General features: G+C 60.2%; 1 protein-coding gene across 8 annotated transcripts in view; it reads left to right on the top strand.

The window, feature by feature from the left end:
• MACROH2A1 (macroH2A.1 histone) overlaps positions 1-7,641 on the top strand; it is a 90,684-nt gene extending 83,043 nt beyond the window's left edge. For all 8 annotated transcript variants that reach the window (XM_066343933.1, XM_066343932.1, XM_066343931.1 and 5 more), the window contains one exon: positions 6,898-7,641. In XM_066343933.1, coding sequence (XP_066200030.1) covers positions 6,898-7,063 — 166 coding nt within the window. In that variant the 3' untranslated portion in view covers positions 7,064-7,641. The remainder of the gene's footprint in view (positions 1-6,897) is intronic.
• Positions 7,642-16,328: the final 8,687 nt, after the last annotated feature.

The raw sequence follows: 16,328 nt of genomic DNA, 5'->3' as shown, positions 1-16,328 counted from the left end.
GCACACACCAGATTCCGGCCACCAGTCACCAGGTCCCTGCCTACCAGAGCAGCACTGAGCTCTAGTGTGCGGTCAGGCCTGGGATTGAGTCCTGGCTCGGCCACCGACCAGATGAGTGACGGCACTTAAATTAAAGCCCCACTCGGAGCCCAGATCCCTCACACAGCACCCTCGGGCTGCTCTGGAAATAAGGGAGAGGCCCTGAGGCGCTGATAAGGACCTGAGGGCCTGGTGGGGCCAGGCCACCTCAACAGGGTCCTCCCTGTGAAGGGTCTGTCATAGGCCTCTGGAGGGCTCTCAGTCTGGATTGCGCGCTGTGAGCAAAGGGAAACTGGCCTTCAGAGCTGCGGCTGTCAGCATCTTGGGCCCAAGAGGGGCCACAGTCCAGGACTCCATATCAGCAGGGGCTGCACCTGGCCTTCCCATCCAGATTGTGAGCTTGCCTGGGTCTCTGCTACCTGCCCCTTTCAGGACCCACAGAGGTCAGGGCTCTATGGGGGCAGCTTGGGCTCCACAGGCACCAGCGTCAGCCCGAGTCAATTCAGGCTTCTTTTTTTTTTTTAAACAAAATGCTTTTTTATCAGAGCATAAATAGCCAGCCTCTCCAACCTTCCACAGAAGAGCTGTTTTTTGACACTGCACTGCTGTGTGACCTTTGGTAAACGAATCACCCTCTCTGCCCCTGGTCTGCCTTATCAGCAAGGCTATGGGACTGCCTTTCTTTACAGGCAGTTCTGAGGTTCAGTTAATTAGTGCTTCGGAGACACTTTGATCTACACTGATGAAAGGTGTTTCCGAAGAGAGAAGCAATAGGAGCTGTTATTAGAGGTAATAATTTCACGCTCTTTCATATGGCTATTGGGAAACTTTTAATTGAAGCATAAAAGTAATTCTCATAAAAGAACATCTGTATTACAAACAATTTACATTTTTCATGGAGTAAAGAGTTTTAAGAAATAATCAATTGAAAGCTTTTAAGAGGGCAGAATTCCTGGGTCAGCACATGTGCATGGCCGCACATCTGCCAGGCAGACCTTGCCCACAGCGCCGTGTAAACAGCTGCTGCTCTTTCATGAGGAAGAATGGGATTACACCAGAGCTGGCCAGTAAATCACAGTGGGTTTTAGGAGGGGAAATAAAACAGCTTGTTTGTGGCATCCAGTGTCTCTGGCATAAGAGTCATGTTGGAATTAAAACACTATAAATGCAAACACATTTGTAAAGTGGGCTCACTTTCTCAGCTGAGGCCCAGTGTCTCGGGCACAGGAGAATGACTCTGCGTGCCTTTCCTCCAGCCCAGCCCCAAAGCCTCCTGGGTATAAATGAGACCTGGGAGGGTAGCACGGGCCTCGGGAAGCCACCTCTGGCATCTGGACATCCTGTCCTTGGGCCTTCTGGTCACAGTATTTATGGATCCCCCCACCCCTTCAGCTCTGTTTGACATTAGGGAGCGACCCCACTCCGAGGGCAGTCTGTAGGGAAGAGCCAGTTGGGCTTTGATTAACCGCTCCTTAGGTTTACGAGCTTAAAAGGCAGGCCAGCTTGTCTTTTTCAGGCTACCATTTATGGTATTCACTGAGCCCCAGGCACTGTGCTGACTCCTTATCTGCAGTCTCTCACACTACCCACAGTGTGCATACTGCTATTAATTCCACTCTGAGGCAATGAAGCGGAAGCTTAGAGGGGTTAAATCATTCACCTGCAGTCACACAGCCTGCACCTGGTAGGGCTAGGACTTGATTGGTGGCCCTTGGTTTCAGTGCTCATAGTATTAAGTACATGGAACCCCTACTCCCTGTCCCCGCTGATCAACAGACTCACCTCCTGCTGGAGGCTCGCACACTCTGTGTGAGTGGGTTGTAGAGAACCTTGGAACCACCACATGGAGTTCCTTGACCTGCCCAGCACAGCCACCAGCCTTCTTGCCCCCTAGGCATGAGCCTTAGAAGAGAAATATGAAGGACAGAAGCCAACTGGATGAAAGAGGATTACTTATTAACCCAAAACATGGGAGCCCTGGAGTGAGAGAAGGTGAGAGGCCTTTTTTGGGGTTGTGCTACCTTGGCCCCTCTAGCCTTGGGGGACAGGGGCCCAATATCATCCCCTTCTAGATTTAGGCTTCTTCCCTTTGTAGCCCCCCACTCTCAGCTCAGGACCTGGTGGCCTGGTGTTGACCTCTGGATGGAACGGCCCCTGACTCGGACTTCCGATGGGCAGTTACTAAAGCCAGTCAGAGCATGGGAAAAATGGAGAGGCCCAGGGTCACGGTGTGAGGGAGACCTAATCCTAGCAGGAGTGTCCACACAGTGACATTTTCCCCATATCACTGAAGCTTCCAAAATACGCAGTCCTACCCCTCTCCCAGACAGCCAGGACAACTGGACAGGTGGACTGGCCCAGCAAGAAAACCAGGCTCCATCTAAAATCCACATTTATTCCCCCAAAAAATAATAATTAAAAAAAATAAAATCCACATTTACTCCTATCTAGCCCTCAGTGGCAAGTTCCCAGTCTCTCTCCCATCTGGCCTTGCCCCACCCCCAGGGCACAGCCTCTCCCCACAGGTCCCTGATTGGCCCGCTCAGCACAGCTCTGGGCCTGGGCCTCCTGTGCCTGCACTGCCCAGGCCTGCAGGGCCAGCTCACCAGGAGCCGGGATGTGAGGTGATGCCCACACAAGGAGAGGTCTCTTCTGCAGAGTGGCCCTGTGAACCCAGATTTCTGCCATCCAGACGAGATGGTGGGACATGCAACCAAAGTGTCCAGTCCCTAGTCATCCCTGAGCAGGCTCAGGAGGGCAGCAGAAACAGCCCGGGGGGTCCCCTTGCACCACCAGTTTAGGAAAGGCTGCCCCAGACAGAACTAAAGGGACTTCAGGGGAAGCTCAGACACTTGCCCCCCTCAATCTGCTCAAGACAAGGCCAAGAAAAAAAAGGTCAAAGTCTAAGATAAAGTCTGTGCAGCGTGTGAAGCGCTGGGCCGCAGAGTAACCTAAGACCTGCCGTAACCAGAGCTGGCTAGGCCAGGCCAAGTAGGAATCCGAGGGCGCTGCCTCGGGCAGCAGCGTCCACATGACTGGCACTGTGGCCACACCCTGTGCACCTCTGAGCCCCTCATTCTGGTAGAGGACACTAATGCTTAGGTTAATGCCCCTGTCCAAGTCAGATTCCAGCCCGAACTGGACCCTGAGAGTCAGCCCTCGTTTCCACTCACTCTGCTGTTTCAGAGGAGGTGGCGTCTGGTCTCAAGGCAGACTCAGTGCGGCATAGGACACAGTGACTGTCACAGAGGCAGGAGGCCTGCGGTGGGGGAGGATGGCATCCAGAGGGCCTGTGCCTGTGCAGCCAACAAGGGAACCCAACCTGCTGCCATGCGGAGTGGTGAGGGAGGTGCCACAGGCAAGCCGCTCTCCGGGAGCCCACCTGAGCCAGCAGCAGTGGCTGACAGCCTTCCGAAAGGACTGGGCATTGTACATCCAGACAGCAGCTCTCTAGGGGCTAGATGCCACGTGGCTAGCACAGGGCAAGAACGATGACAGCAAGCATCACGGGGTCTGGGGTGGGGAGGCAGCTCTCCACTGTGAGACCTTCACAAAGACCTTGCAGACCCCCAGCTTACAGATAACGCTACTGATGGAGGATTCAGTGCACCATCTTGTTTGGTCCTCACAGCCTCACCAGGTCACGGGTGCTCTGATTACTGACCCCGCTGCACCAGACGGGGCCCAGACGCACATCCCACGTGGCTGCAGGCCACTGCGTGCGCCACGTGGAAGGCACAGGGCTCTGTGTAAAACAGTCTTGTGAGAGCATCTGCAAGTACATCCATCTGCCACCCTCCCTGGGCTACCAGGAAACAGGAGGAAAGCCATTACCTCCGTTCCTTCTCGGCAGCCTGGTGGCCCAGTGTGGTCACCTCCGTGGCTGGCTTTCTTCTTTAGGCTGTGGCTGTCGAGCCCAGAGCAATGGGCTCATCAGCAAGACAGTTTCTTGGAAACAGATCAGATTCCCGCTCATCCACAGCCACCGGCCAGACAGGCTCACCAAGTCCACAGTGGAGCATCAGGTGTGGGCACATGGTGCTCCGCAGTGGGGCATCAGGTGTGGGCACATGGCGCTCCGCAGTGGGGCATTAGGTGTGGGCACATGGCACTCCGCAGTGGGGCATCAGGTGTGGGCACATGGCGCTCCGCAGTGGGGCATCAGGTGTGGGCACCGGCGCTCCGCCTGTGGGCCCCTGCCTCCCCACTCGCAGGCTCTTCACCTTTGGGCTCACCCTGCGAGTTCAGATGCTAGAGTTCACACGGAGAACAGTGGCTCCTGGAGGCTGGTCCCCACACCTGCTGAGTCCCACTGCCTGCAAAGAGCAACACCTGCCTTTCCACGGGCCCTCAGCCCTCACACAGGCTCATGTTGAAACTTGATGTAGAGGACAGAAAAGGACATACCCTTGCTGAGAGTCACACAGCCCTTCTCAAGGGCCCCGGCAGAGGACTGGAAAGCTGTGGGAGCCAGTCTGGGCAGAGAGTGCTGGGCACAGGTGGGGTGACTGGCATGTGTTTGGTGCCCCAGGAAGGCCGTCAGCAAGGGCCAAAGGGCTAGGGCCATGCCCCATTTTGCAACACCAGAGGGGACAGGCTGCTCCCCCAGGGGGTTCCACAGGCCCACCACCAGCCCAGCTGTGCAGGGGTGGGCGGAGGGCAGGAGGGCCCCTCACGAGGGGGCTCAGGGCTCATAGAGCATGATCTGGGGCTTCCAGTGTAGAGAACAACTCTTCACCGCCCCACCCGGCTGGGTCACGGGCACAGACTGCTCCACCTGGTCCAGAAGCCCCCGGAGCTCCCAGGGCCCCAGTGCAGGCTGCTTGCTGTGCTGGGCTCCCTGCACGCACCGCACCCGCTGGAGGCTCCCCACCCTGCCCTCTGGCACCGGCTGCCTCCCCCTCAGCCTTTTCTCACCAGGGTGAAACCAATGGGGTCATTGTCACCTGACCAGGCGCAGCTATAGGTAAAGCAGAAAAATAAACACTCTTTGTGACACACTAAAAATCGGCCCTTATTCCAATGACACTGTGACCTTGTGCCTGCACAGACCACTTCCCAAAAGCTTTCCCGCCTGGACCTCTCAGGAGTGGGGCTGGTGTGGGAAGGCAGCCCTTACGCCCCATGCACCCCTCCTGTGAGAGCAGTCAAGGCACCTGTGCCAGGTGTGGGGGAAACGGCTTCCTCCGCACGGAGCTGGCCAAGCCCAGAGTGGGGAAGGGCACAAGGGGAATGACCTGCCACGTGGGGGCCACCTCTCCTCACTCCAGCAAAGCCCTTCTCCCTGACTGTCACCACCACCCTCCATCCCAGCTTACCTGTTGGTTGCTCCCACTCTGGTGGCAGACAGTCCCAGGGTCTCCTCTGGAGGAATCTGCTGTTCTACCTGTCCTCACCGGTGGGCTGGTGTGTGCTGGCGGCCCTGCAAGTGTGCCTTGTGCCTGAGAAGGAGCCAGCTGTGTGTGAAGGAACTCGGGCTCTGGGTTGCACCCCTCTGTCACCCACAGGCTCCCCTGTACAGGCTGGAAACATGGCTGGGTAACACCCCTGTGTTCTAAGAATAAGCCTCACTTCTAAAGCATCCAGAAGTTATTATGGGTCTAATTGTCGAGCTGGGTGAAGCACTGTTTGATCAAAAGCAAGTGACAGGTTTTCTCCTGTGCATCTGAGGTGCTCTGAGCACTGACAGTAGAATGGGTGTGACTAAGGGAAGCAGCTAATGTGATGAGAACTCCCAGCACTCAACATGGCCAGGAGTGTTCTAAGAAACCTCTCACCTGGTGACAGGTACCCAAGCTGACGGAGAGTCCAGCTGAAACTGGCAAGTTGGTTCAGCACTTAGTACCAACAGATCCACACACAAGCTTAGAGCGACTGAAGGCTGTATATCTGCTGATAAAGAAATCCTCATGAAAACCGGCCCCAGACTCTCAGCTTGCATATCCTTAAATGCAATCTGGGGTAAGGTGTTTGAATCTAGGACCAGTGGCTCCAAAGCCCCCGTTATTTCTAACAGACTAGGCAAGTTGCTACGTTACTTCCATTGTCCCCCTGAGTCACCTAGGTCCTGCATTTGCAGTGTTGACCAGGGACAGCCTTGGACTCTAATGAAGTGAGGAGTCCTGATTTCAGATTCTTGCTTAAGTTCTGAGGCCGTACCCCCCATATTGTCACATGACATTTACTTTAAATGAAAATGCATTTGCATTCACACCAGTCTGGCTTGTAGACTTGGATGCTATCCTTTGAGATGAAGAGCCCACTCGGCCTGGAGTTGTTCCCCTGCACCCACAACTCCCTGATGCCCTGGCCCTGCTCTGTGCTGGGAGTAGGTTCCTGCAGCTTGAAGGGCATGTGAAGGGCGTGACCTGTGTACTAGTGTGGACAGAGGCGAGAGCTTCCTGGAGAAGCTCCAGCCTCCAGCCATCTCCTGGGGCCGAGATCCACAGGGAGCCTCTGAGGGCCTGGGCTGTGTCCCAGGCCCCATGCTAGTCAAGTGATGCTGGGAAAAGAAACATGGGAGCTCATGCTGCCTTGCTCTTAATGCATACCGCCTTCCACAGAACAGTATCCTCTGCACTGGCTCGTTGTCATTTGGAAGACATCTGCCATGCATTGTTTCTCTAAGCACAGAGAACCTTCTGCAGGTCATAGTTCTCTGCCCACTTGTTCTCCCTTGTCTGGTGGACACTGGGCTTTCTCATGCCTGCGTACTAGCAACCACAGGACCCAACACGAGGCAAACTGTGGCGCGCGTGGCCTTGAGAGCCTCCCAGAGAGCGGTGGCCGGTGGACAGGGGCCATCGCATGACCACTGTGGCTTCCCTGGTGGCTGAGGCCTTTTCGTGTGTCTTGCAGGAACGGTTTTCCAAAGCAGACAGCAGCTCAGCTGATCCTGAAAGCCATCTCCAGCTACTTCGTGTCAACAATGTCCTCTTCCATCAAAACAGTGTATTTCGTGCTTTTTGACAGTGAGAGTATAGGCATCTACGTGCAGGAAATGGCCAAGCTGGACGCCAACTAGGCTGAAGACCCGCAGAACCAGCCCTCACCGTGCCCCCTGCCCTGCCTCCAATTTGAAAAAATAAATTCCCTCACTCCTACTGGGAGGCAGGAACCCTTTCATTTTCAGTTTTGCTCATCTAGGGAAGATAAGGTTTTGGTTTCCAGTTTAATTGTTTTTGACCTTCTAATATTTTTTTACGTTAGCACTGATAGTTGGCATTACTGTTGTTAAGCACTGTGTTCCAGACTGTGTCTGACTTTAGGGTAACCTAGATTTTATTGTTTTATTTTAATGAAATCCTGCCTGACGCAGAGCAGAGGGGCGAGCAGTGTCCCCTGCAGGTGCAGCATCCAGGAAGCCCGTTTGTACTGTGTGTCGTGGTGCTTTACTGTACACCCAGTGGCGTTTTTACTATAATGTCCTTTTCCTTCAAGAAGAAAAATCATGAATATGCCGCAGACTTAATTTTTGTTTACTTTTTGTCTTAATGACAGGTTTGGAAATGAAAGATTTAAAAGGCAGAACAGAATCTTGTCCTTAATTATATTTGCAATTTGGAATTTGTGTGAATTGATTTAGTAAAATGTTAAACTGTTGTTTGGTGTGTTGCAAGTTATTGTGCCCTTGAGTCCCAAGTCAGCTTCTCTCTCCATGGATGGGGGCCTTGGGTGGACAGCCCATCCGCAGGACGCATCAGTGGCTACTGCAGTGGTGGGTGGGGGGCATCTTCAGGCCCTAATGGCTGTTAGAGGGAGTTCCCATAAAGTTTCTCTGTTCATCCTGTGACAAGGGCAAGAGTGTTGTCCCCATTTCATGGATGACGATGCAGACACACAAAGCCGTGGCAAGTGGCAGTCTGGTACCAGAGCCCAGATCTTCAGACTCAGAGCCCAGCTCTGTCCTGCTGCCCATCCCTCCTGCCCATCTCTCCAGCTCACAGCTGGGCACAGTGCCCCTGGGTCACTTGCCAGATGGAGCTGCAGAAGCCTCCAGACCTCTTCCAGGGTTGTTTGGACTTGTTCTCACAGGACAGGGTCCATGGTACCAGGAGCTTTCCAAGGGCAAGGTGCCACCACCAAGATCCCCAAGATGTGCTGCCAGCTGCCCATGCTTTCCCTTGGCTGTGGGTGCTCTGGGATGTGGATTATTTAGAAAGACCTCAGCTGGACCAGAGTAGCTAAACTCTTCTTACCTAAACTTGGCAAAACACAGACACCATTTGCTTCAAAATGTACTTTTGTCTTCATCTAAAATTGCCTAAAATGCACAGGAGACTGCTTCTCTTTGGAACGAAACATGCCCGCTTCTACAGCAGACCTTACTGGGAGGTCTCCTTACAAGCACACTGCTTGTCGTGGGTGAACGTAAAGGATCGTTCTTCCTTCCCACGCTGCGCCCAAGACCTCCAGTCAGGTGTCCATGCCATCACACAACCAACTTCTTCAGTGAAAAAGTGGCTACTTCTAACTCAAATCTGAAAGATGGTATTTCCAACTTTATTAAGAAATTTTTTTCCCCCAAGATCTTTACTGGGGCTAGAGTACATGTTCTTCACTTCTTGTTAGAGATCTGTTACTTTACTGTGTGCCAGGCACTATGTTGAGTCCCTTAAGGGCATAATTTCATTTTGTCCCTGTGGTAACCTCCCCAGGACAGGTCCTGTTGTGAGAACCAATTTCACAGCTGAGAACAGGTGGGGCGGGAGAAGTGAAGTCACTAACCAGCCTGTGTCAGAAGCAATACTGCTAATCTGACTACCGGGTTCAGATACAGTGATGCAGGGCCCCTGGGGCCACTCTAATCAGCAACCAGAAAGACTCCATTTGGCCTTGGTGGTGTTTCTGACTTGGAGGCATAAACAGATGGCACTGAGGTTTAAATGGCTTCTAGGTGAGTGGCATTTCTTTAGCTTTGGAGAAGGAACACCAGAGAAGCAAATCCTGCGTCTAGCTTGTCTGTCCACTAGATGGCGCTAAAAGGATTGGGAAGTTAAAAAAAAAAGGACCCCTGCTCTTGTGCTTGCACAAAATAAATTGCATTGGTCAGGATTTACATGATATATTTACCATAATCACCTAAATGTTTCTAAACTTTCAATAATCCAAAGTGCATCGTGCCCCTGAGTTGTGGCTCCTTGAAGAAATTCTTTTCAATGAAACTGAGGGAAACAGCCAACCAGCTGCCTGAGATTCCCATCATCTCCAAACCACCCAGTTCGTTTTCAAACTAGGGTCAAAAAGTGTCCTCTGATGTCAGCCTCATGTTTACAGGATAAAAGAAAACAGCTCATTACTTTAAAAAACTGGTGTAGCTGCAAGGAACCGCTTGAAATGTACACATGCCTCGCTCTATTCAAAAGACAAGTTTGCAGTTAGTAGAATTTATCATAAATGAAATTATTCTTTGGGGGCTAGTGTGCAGGTTGCTGCTCTGCTCCTGTCTGCTGTGAGCTGTGTCAGGAGACTTGCAGTAAGTGCTATGCAGCAGGGGCACTCATCCCCCCACCCCCGTCCCAATTCCAGCACCCCCCAGCCCCAACCTTGGGTCACACAACCCCCATGTGGTCTGACGGTAGCACAAGGCAGACAACATCCCCCTACTCTCACCCTGCACTTGTTTCTAAAAAGCAGTCCTTGCCCTTGGCAGCTGGGCTCTGCCGTGAGTAATCCAGACGATCTCTGCACTGTTCCTTCGTGAGCCCCTGTAAATGACATCTGAGATGTAACATGGTGCCATAGCGCTAACTAGGACTAAACTGACAGTAATAACTGCTGTGCGTGTGCATGCACACCCATCCTCAGCACCCACCATCTCATCTACTTCTCATGGCAGCCTTGTGAGGTTGGTCACATGATCCCGGTTTTATAGATAGAAAACAACACAGAGAGGTAAAGCGTATTCTTCAAGGTCACACAGCTATTGGGAGGGGAGCCCAGCTGTCTGACTACAAACAAAGCTCTCCCTTCTCCTTTGGTATGCACCCTAAACCTTGCCCACTTAGGCAGAACCTCTTGTCTATTCACTGATAGGTGTCCGGTGTGATCGGACCTGGCAGCATAAGCAGAACTTGTTGGATAAGCGGCAAACAGAAAGTGTATTTAAAGCAATCCAGTGGCCAGGAAGCATTTATTTGGTCCTCCTTATGAATGCAGCTTCAGATCAGGGCCTCTTACAAAGGCAGGTGACATAGAGGTCCAGCAGAGGGGTGTCTCCCAACGGGCACTCACAGGGTGGAGCATGCTCTCTGGCTCAGAGGGCTCAGGAAGGGCTTCTTGAGCAGAGAACCTAGAGCTGGACTTTGTGGGGAAGGCTGGAATGTTCTAGGCTCAGAGAGCAAGGTGATAGGAGATCAGCAGCAAGATGGCACCCAGGCATCTCAGCCTCAGCTGGGGGAGCGTCCCCTGTCTGAGAGCCCAGGCCTCAAACTGCTCCCCAGCCAGGCAGCCCCACTGCTCCGGCCTCTGCTCCCCAGCCCTGTCTCCCCCACTGCTCCGGCCTCTGCTCCCCAGCCCTGTCTCCCCCACTGCTCCGGCCTCTGCTCCCCAGCCCTGTCTCCCCCACTGCCCCGGCCTCTGCTCCCCAGCCCTGTCTCCCCCACTGTCTGGGCCTCTGCTCCCCAGCCCTGTCTCCCCCACTGTCTGGGCCTCTGCTCCCCAGCCCTGTCTCCCCCACTGCCCCGGCCTCTGCTCCCCAGCCCTGTCTCCCCCACTGCTCCGGCCTCTGCTCCCCAGCCCTGTCTCCCCCACTGCCCCGGCCTCTGCTCCCCAGCCCTGTCTCCCCCACTGCCCGGGCCTCTGCTCCCCAGCCCTGTCTCCCCCACTGCCCCGGCCTCTGCTCCCCAGCCCTGACTCCCCCACTGCCCCGGCCTCTGCTCCCCAGCCCTGTCTCCCCCACTGTCTGGGCCTCTGCTCCCCAGCCCTGTCTCCCCCACTGTCTGGGCCTCTGCTCCCCAGCCCTGTCTCCCCCACTGTCTGGGCCTCTGCTCCCCAGCCCTGTCTCCCCCACTGCTCCGGCCTCTGCTCCCCAGCCCTGTCTCCCCCACTGCTCCGGCCTCTGCTCCCCAGCCCTGACTCCCCCACTGCCCCGGCCTCTGCTCCCCAGCCCTGTCTCCCCCACTGCTCCGGCCTCTGCTCCCCAGCCCTGACTCCCCCACTGCTCCGGCCTCTGCTCCCCAGCCCTGTCTCCCCCACTGCTCCGGCCTCTGCTCCCCAGCCCTGTCTCCCCCACTGTCTGGGCCTCTGCTCCCCAGCCCTGTCTCCCCCACTGCTCCGGCCTCTGCTCCCCAGTACTGTCTCCCCCACTGCTCCGGCCTCTGCTCCCCAGCCCTGTCTCTCCCACTGCTCCGGCCTCTGCTCCCCAGCCCTGTCTCCCCCACTGCTCCGGCCTCTGCTCCCCAGCCCTGTCTCCCCCACTGTCCGGGCCTCTGCTCCCCAGCCCTGTCTCTCCCACTGCTCCGGCCTCTGCTCCCCAGCCCTGTCTCCCCCACTGCCCCGGCCTCTGCTCCTCAGCCCTGTCTCTCCCACTGCTCCGGCCTCTGCTCCCCAGCCCTGTCTCTCCCACTGCTCTGGCCTCTGCTCCCCAGCCCTGTCTCCCCCACTGCCCCGGCCTCTGCTCCCCAGCCCTGTCTCCCCCACTGTCTGGGCCTCTGCTCCCCAGCCCTGTCTCTCCCCACTGCTCCGGGCCTCTGCTCCCCAGCCCTGTCTCCCCCACTGCCCGGGCCTCTGCTCCCCAGCCCTGTCTCCCCCACTGTCCGGGCCTCTGCTCCCCAGCCCTGTCTCCCCCACTGCCCGGGCCTCTGCTCCCCAGCCCTGTCTCCCCCACTGTCCGGGCCTCTGCTCCCCAGCCCTGTCTCCCCCACTGTCCGGGCCTCTGCTCCCCAGCCCTGTCTCCCCCACTGTCTGGGCCTCTGCTCCCCAGCCCTGTCTCCCCCACTGTCCGGGCCTCTGCTCCCCAGCCCTGTCTCCCCCACTGTCTGGGCCTCTGCTCCCCAGCCCTGTCTCCCCCACTGTCTGGGCCTCTGCTCCCCAGCCCTGTCTCCCCCACTGTCTGGGCCTCTGCTCCCCAGCCCTGTCTCCCCCACTGCCCCGGCCTCTGCTCCCCAGCCCTGTCTCCCACACTGCCCCGGCCGCTGCTCCCCAGCCCTGTCTCCCCCACTGCCCCGGCCTCTGCTCCCCAGCCCTGTCTCCCCCACTGCTCCGGCCTCTGCTCCCCAGCCCTGTCTCCCCCACTGCTCCGGCCTCTGCTCCCCAGCCCTGTCTCCCCCACTGCTCCGGCCTCTGCTCCCCAGCCCTGTCTCCCCCACTGCTCCGGCCTGTGCTCCCCAGCCCTGTCTCCCCCACTGTCCGGGCCTCTGCTCCCCAGCCCTGTCTCCCCCACTGTCCGGGCCTCTGCTCCCCAGCCCTGTCTCCCCCACTGTCTGGGCCTCTGCTCCCCAGCCCTGTCTCCCCCACTGCCCCGGCCTCTGCTCCCCAGCCCTGTCTCCCCCACTGCCCCGGCCTCTGCTCCCCAGCCCTGTCTCCCCCACTGCCCCGGCCTCTGCTCCCCAGCCCTGACTCCCCCACTGCCCCGGCCTCTGCTCCCCAGCCCTGTCTCCCCCACTGCTCCGGCCTCTGCTCCCCAGCCCTGTCTCCCCCACTGCTCCGGCCTCTGCTCCCCAGCCCTGTCTCCCCCACTGCTCCGGCCTCTGCTCCCCAGCCCTGTCTCCCCCACTGCTCCGGCCTCTGCTCCCCAGCCCTGTCTCCCCCACTGCTCCGGCCTCTGCTCCCCAGCCCTGTCTCCCCCACTGTCTGGGCCTCTGCTCCCCAGCCCTATCTCCCCCACTGCTCCGGCCTCTGCTCCCCAGCACTGTCTCCCCCACTGCTCCGGCCTCTGCTCCCCAGCCCTGTCTCCCCCACTGCCCCGGCCTCTGCTCCCCAGCCCTGTCTCCCCCACTGCCCCGGCCTCTGCTCCCCAGCCCTGTCTCCCCCACTGCCCCGGCCTCTGCTCCCCAGCCCTGTCTCCCCCACTGTCTGGGCCTCTGCTCCCCAGCCCTGTCTCCCCCACTGCTCCGGCCTCTGCTCCCCAGCCCTGTCTCCCCCACTGCTCCGGCCTCTGCTCCCCAGCCCTGTCTCCCCCACTGCCCCGGCCTCTGCTCCCCAGCCCTGTCTCCCCCACTGCTCCGGCCTCTGCTCCCCAGCCCTGTCTCCCCCACTGCTCCGGCCTCTGCTCCCCAGCCCTGTCTCCCCCACTGCTCCGGCCTCTGCTCCCCAGCCCTGTCTCCCCCACTGTCTGGGCCTCTGCTCCCCAGCCCTGTCTCCCCCACTGCCCCGGCCTCTGCTCCCCAGCCCTGTCTCCCCCACTGCCCCGGCCTCTGCTCCCCAGCCCTGTCTCCCTCACTGTCCCGGCCTCTGCTCCCCAGCCCTGTCTCCCCCACTGTCTGGGCCTCTGCTCCCCAGCCCTGTCTCCCCCACAGCCCCGGCCTCTGCTCCCCAGCCCTGTCTCCCCCACTGTCTGGGCCTCTGCTCCCCAGCCCTGTCTCCCCCACTGTCTGGGCCTCTGCTCCCCAGCCCTGTCTCCCCCACTGTCCGGGCCTCTGCTCCCCAGCCCTGTCTCCCCCACTGCCCCGGCCTCTGCTCCCCAGCCCTGTCTCTCCCACTGCTCCGGCCTCTGCTCCCCAGCCCTGTCTCTCCCACTGCTCCGGCCTCTGCTCCCCAGCCCTGTCTCTCCCACTGCTCCGGCCTCTGCTCCCCAGCCCTGTCTCCCCCACTGCCCCGGCCTCTGCTCCCCAGCCCTGTCTCCCCCACTGCCCCGGCCTCTGCTCCCCAGCCCTGTCTCCCCCACTGCTCCGGCCTCTGCTCCCCAGCCCTGACTCCCCCACTGCCCCGGCCTCTGCTCCCCAGCCCTGTCTCCCCCACTGCCCCGGCCTCTGCTCCCCAGCCCTGTCTCCCCCACTGCTCCGGCCTCTGCTCCCCAGCCCTGACTCCCCCACTGCCCCGGCCTCTGCTCCCCAGCCCTGTCTCCCCCACTGCCCCGGCCTCTGCTCCCCAGCCCTGTCTCTCCCCACTGCTCCGGGCCTCTGCTCCCCAGCCCTGTCTCTCCCCACTGCTCCGGGCCTCTGCTCCCCAGCCCTGTCTCCCCCACTGTCTGGGCCTCTGCTCCCCAGCCCTGTCTCCCCCACTGTCTGGGCCTCTGCTCCCCAGCCCTGTCTCCCCCACTGTCCGGGCCTCTGCTCCCCAGCCCTGTCTCCCCCACTGCCCGGGCCTCTGCTCCCCAGCCCTGTCTCCCCCACTGTCTGGGCCTCTGCTCCCCAGCCCTGTCTCCCCCACTGTCTGGGCCTCTGCTCCCCAGCCCTGTCTCCCCCACTGCCCCGGCCTCTGCTCCCCAGCCCTGTCTCCCCCACTGCTCCGGCCTCTGCTCCCCAGCCCTGTCTCCCCCACTGCCCCGGCCTCTGCTCCCCAGCCCTGTCTCCCCCACTGCTCCGGCCTCTGCTCCCCAGCCCTGTCTCCCCCACTGCTCCGGCCTCTGCTCCCCAGCCCTGTCTCCCCCACTGTCTGGGCCTCCTGTCCCCAGCCCTGTCTCCCCCACTGTCTGGGCCTCTGCTCCCCAGCCCTGTCTCCCGCACTACCCCGGCCTCTGCTCCCCAGCCCTGTCTCCCCCACTGCTCCGGCCTCTGCTCCCCTGCCCTGTCTCCCCCACTGCCCCGGCCTCTGCTCCCCAGCCCTGTCTCCCCCACTGCTCCGGCCTCTGCTCCCCAGCCCTGTCTCCCCCACTGTCTGGGCCTCTGCTCCCCAGCCCTGTCTCCCCCACTGCTCCGGCCTGTGCTCCCCAGCCCTGTCTCCCCCACTGTCTGGGCCTCTGCTCCCCAGCCCTGTCTCCCCCACTGCTCCGGCCTCTGCTCCCCAGCCCTGTCTCCCCCACTGCTCCGGCCTCTGCTCCCCAGCCCTGTCTCCCCCACTGCTCCGGCCTCTGCTCCCCAGCCCTGTCTCCCCCACTGCCCGGGCCTCTGCTCCCCAGCCCTGTCTCCCCCACTGCCCCGGCCTCTGCTCCCCAGCCCTGACTCCCCCACCTCTCCGGCCTCTGCTCCCCAGCCCTGTCTCCCCCACTGTCCTGGCCTCTGCTCCCCAGCCCTGTCTCCCCTACTGCCCCGGCCTCTGCTCCCCAGCCCTGTCTCCCCCACTGCCCCGGCCTCTGCTCCCCAGCCCTGTCTCCCCCACTACCCGGGCCTCTGCTCCCCAGCCCTGTCTCCCCCACTGCCCCGGCCTCTGCTCCCCAGCCCTGTCTCCCCCACTGCCCCGGCCTCTGCTCCCCAGCCCTGTCTCCCCCACTGCCCCGGCCTCTGCTCCCCAGCCCTGTCTCCCCCACTGCTCCGGCCTCTGCTCCCCAGCCCTGTCTCCCCCACTGCTCCGGCCTCTGCTCCCCAGCCCTGTCTCCCCCACTGCCCCGGCCTCTGCTCCCCAGCCCTGTCTCCCCCACTGCCCCGGCCTCTGCTCCCCAGCCCTGTCTCCCCCACTGCCCCGGCCTCTGCTCCCCAGCCCTGTCTCCCCCACTGCCCCGGCCTCTGCTCCCCAGCCCTGTCTCCCCCACTGCCCCGGCCTCTGCTCTCCAGCCCTGTCTCCCCCACTGCTCCGGCCTCTGCTCCCCAGCCCTGTCTCCCCCACTGTCTAGGCCTCTGCTCCCCAGCCCTGTCTCCCCCACTGCCCGGGCCTCTGCTCCCCAGCCCTGTCTCCCCCACTGTCCGGGCCTCTGCTCCCCAGCCCTGTCTCCCCCACTGTCTGGGCCTCTGCTCCCCAGCCCTGTCTCCCCCACTGTCCGGGCCTCTGCTCCCCAGCCCTGTCTCCCCCACTGTCTGGGCCTCTGCTCCCCAGCCCTGTCTCCCCCACTGTCTGGGCCTCTGCTCCCCAGCCCTGTCTCCCCCACTGTCTGGGCCTCTGCTCCCCAGCCCTGTCTCCCCCACTGCCCCGGCCTCTGCTCCCCAGCCCTGTCTCCCACACTGCCCCGGCCGCTGCTCCCCAGCCCTGTCTCCCCCACTGCTCCGGCCTCTGCTCCCCAGCCCTGTCTCCCCCACTGCTCCGGCCTCTGCTCCCCAGCCCTGTCTCCCCCACTGCTCCGGCCTCTGCTCCCCAGCCCTGTCTCCCCCACTGTCCGGGCCTCTGCTCCCCAGCCCTGTCTCCCCCACTGTCCGGGCCTCTGCTCCCCAGCCCTGTCTCCCGCACTGTCTGGGCCTCTGCTCCCCAGCCCTGTCTCCCCCACTGCCCCGGCCTCTGCTCCCCAGCCCTGTCTCCCCCACTGCCCCGGCCTCTGCTCC

The sequence above is a fragment of the Saccopteryx leptura genome, chromosome 6 (genome assembly GCF_036850995.1).
Source record: "Saccopteryx leptura isolate mSacLep1 chromosome 6, mSacLep1_pri_phased_curated, whole genome shotgun sequence".
Classification (NCBI taxonomy): Eukaryota; Metazoa; Chordata; class Mammalia; order Chiroptera; family Emballonuridae; genus Saccopteryx; species Saccopteryx leptura.
Note: the sequence above shows the minus strand (reverse complement) of the source record. Positions and strands in the feature narration are given on the sequence as shown.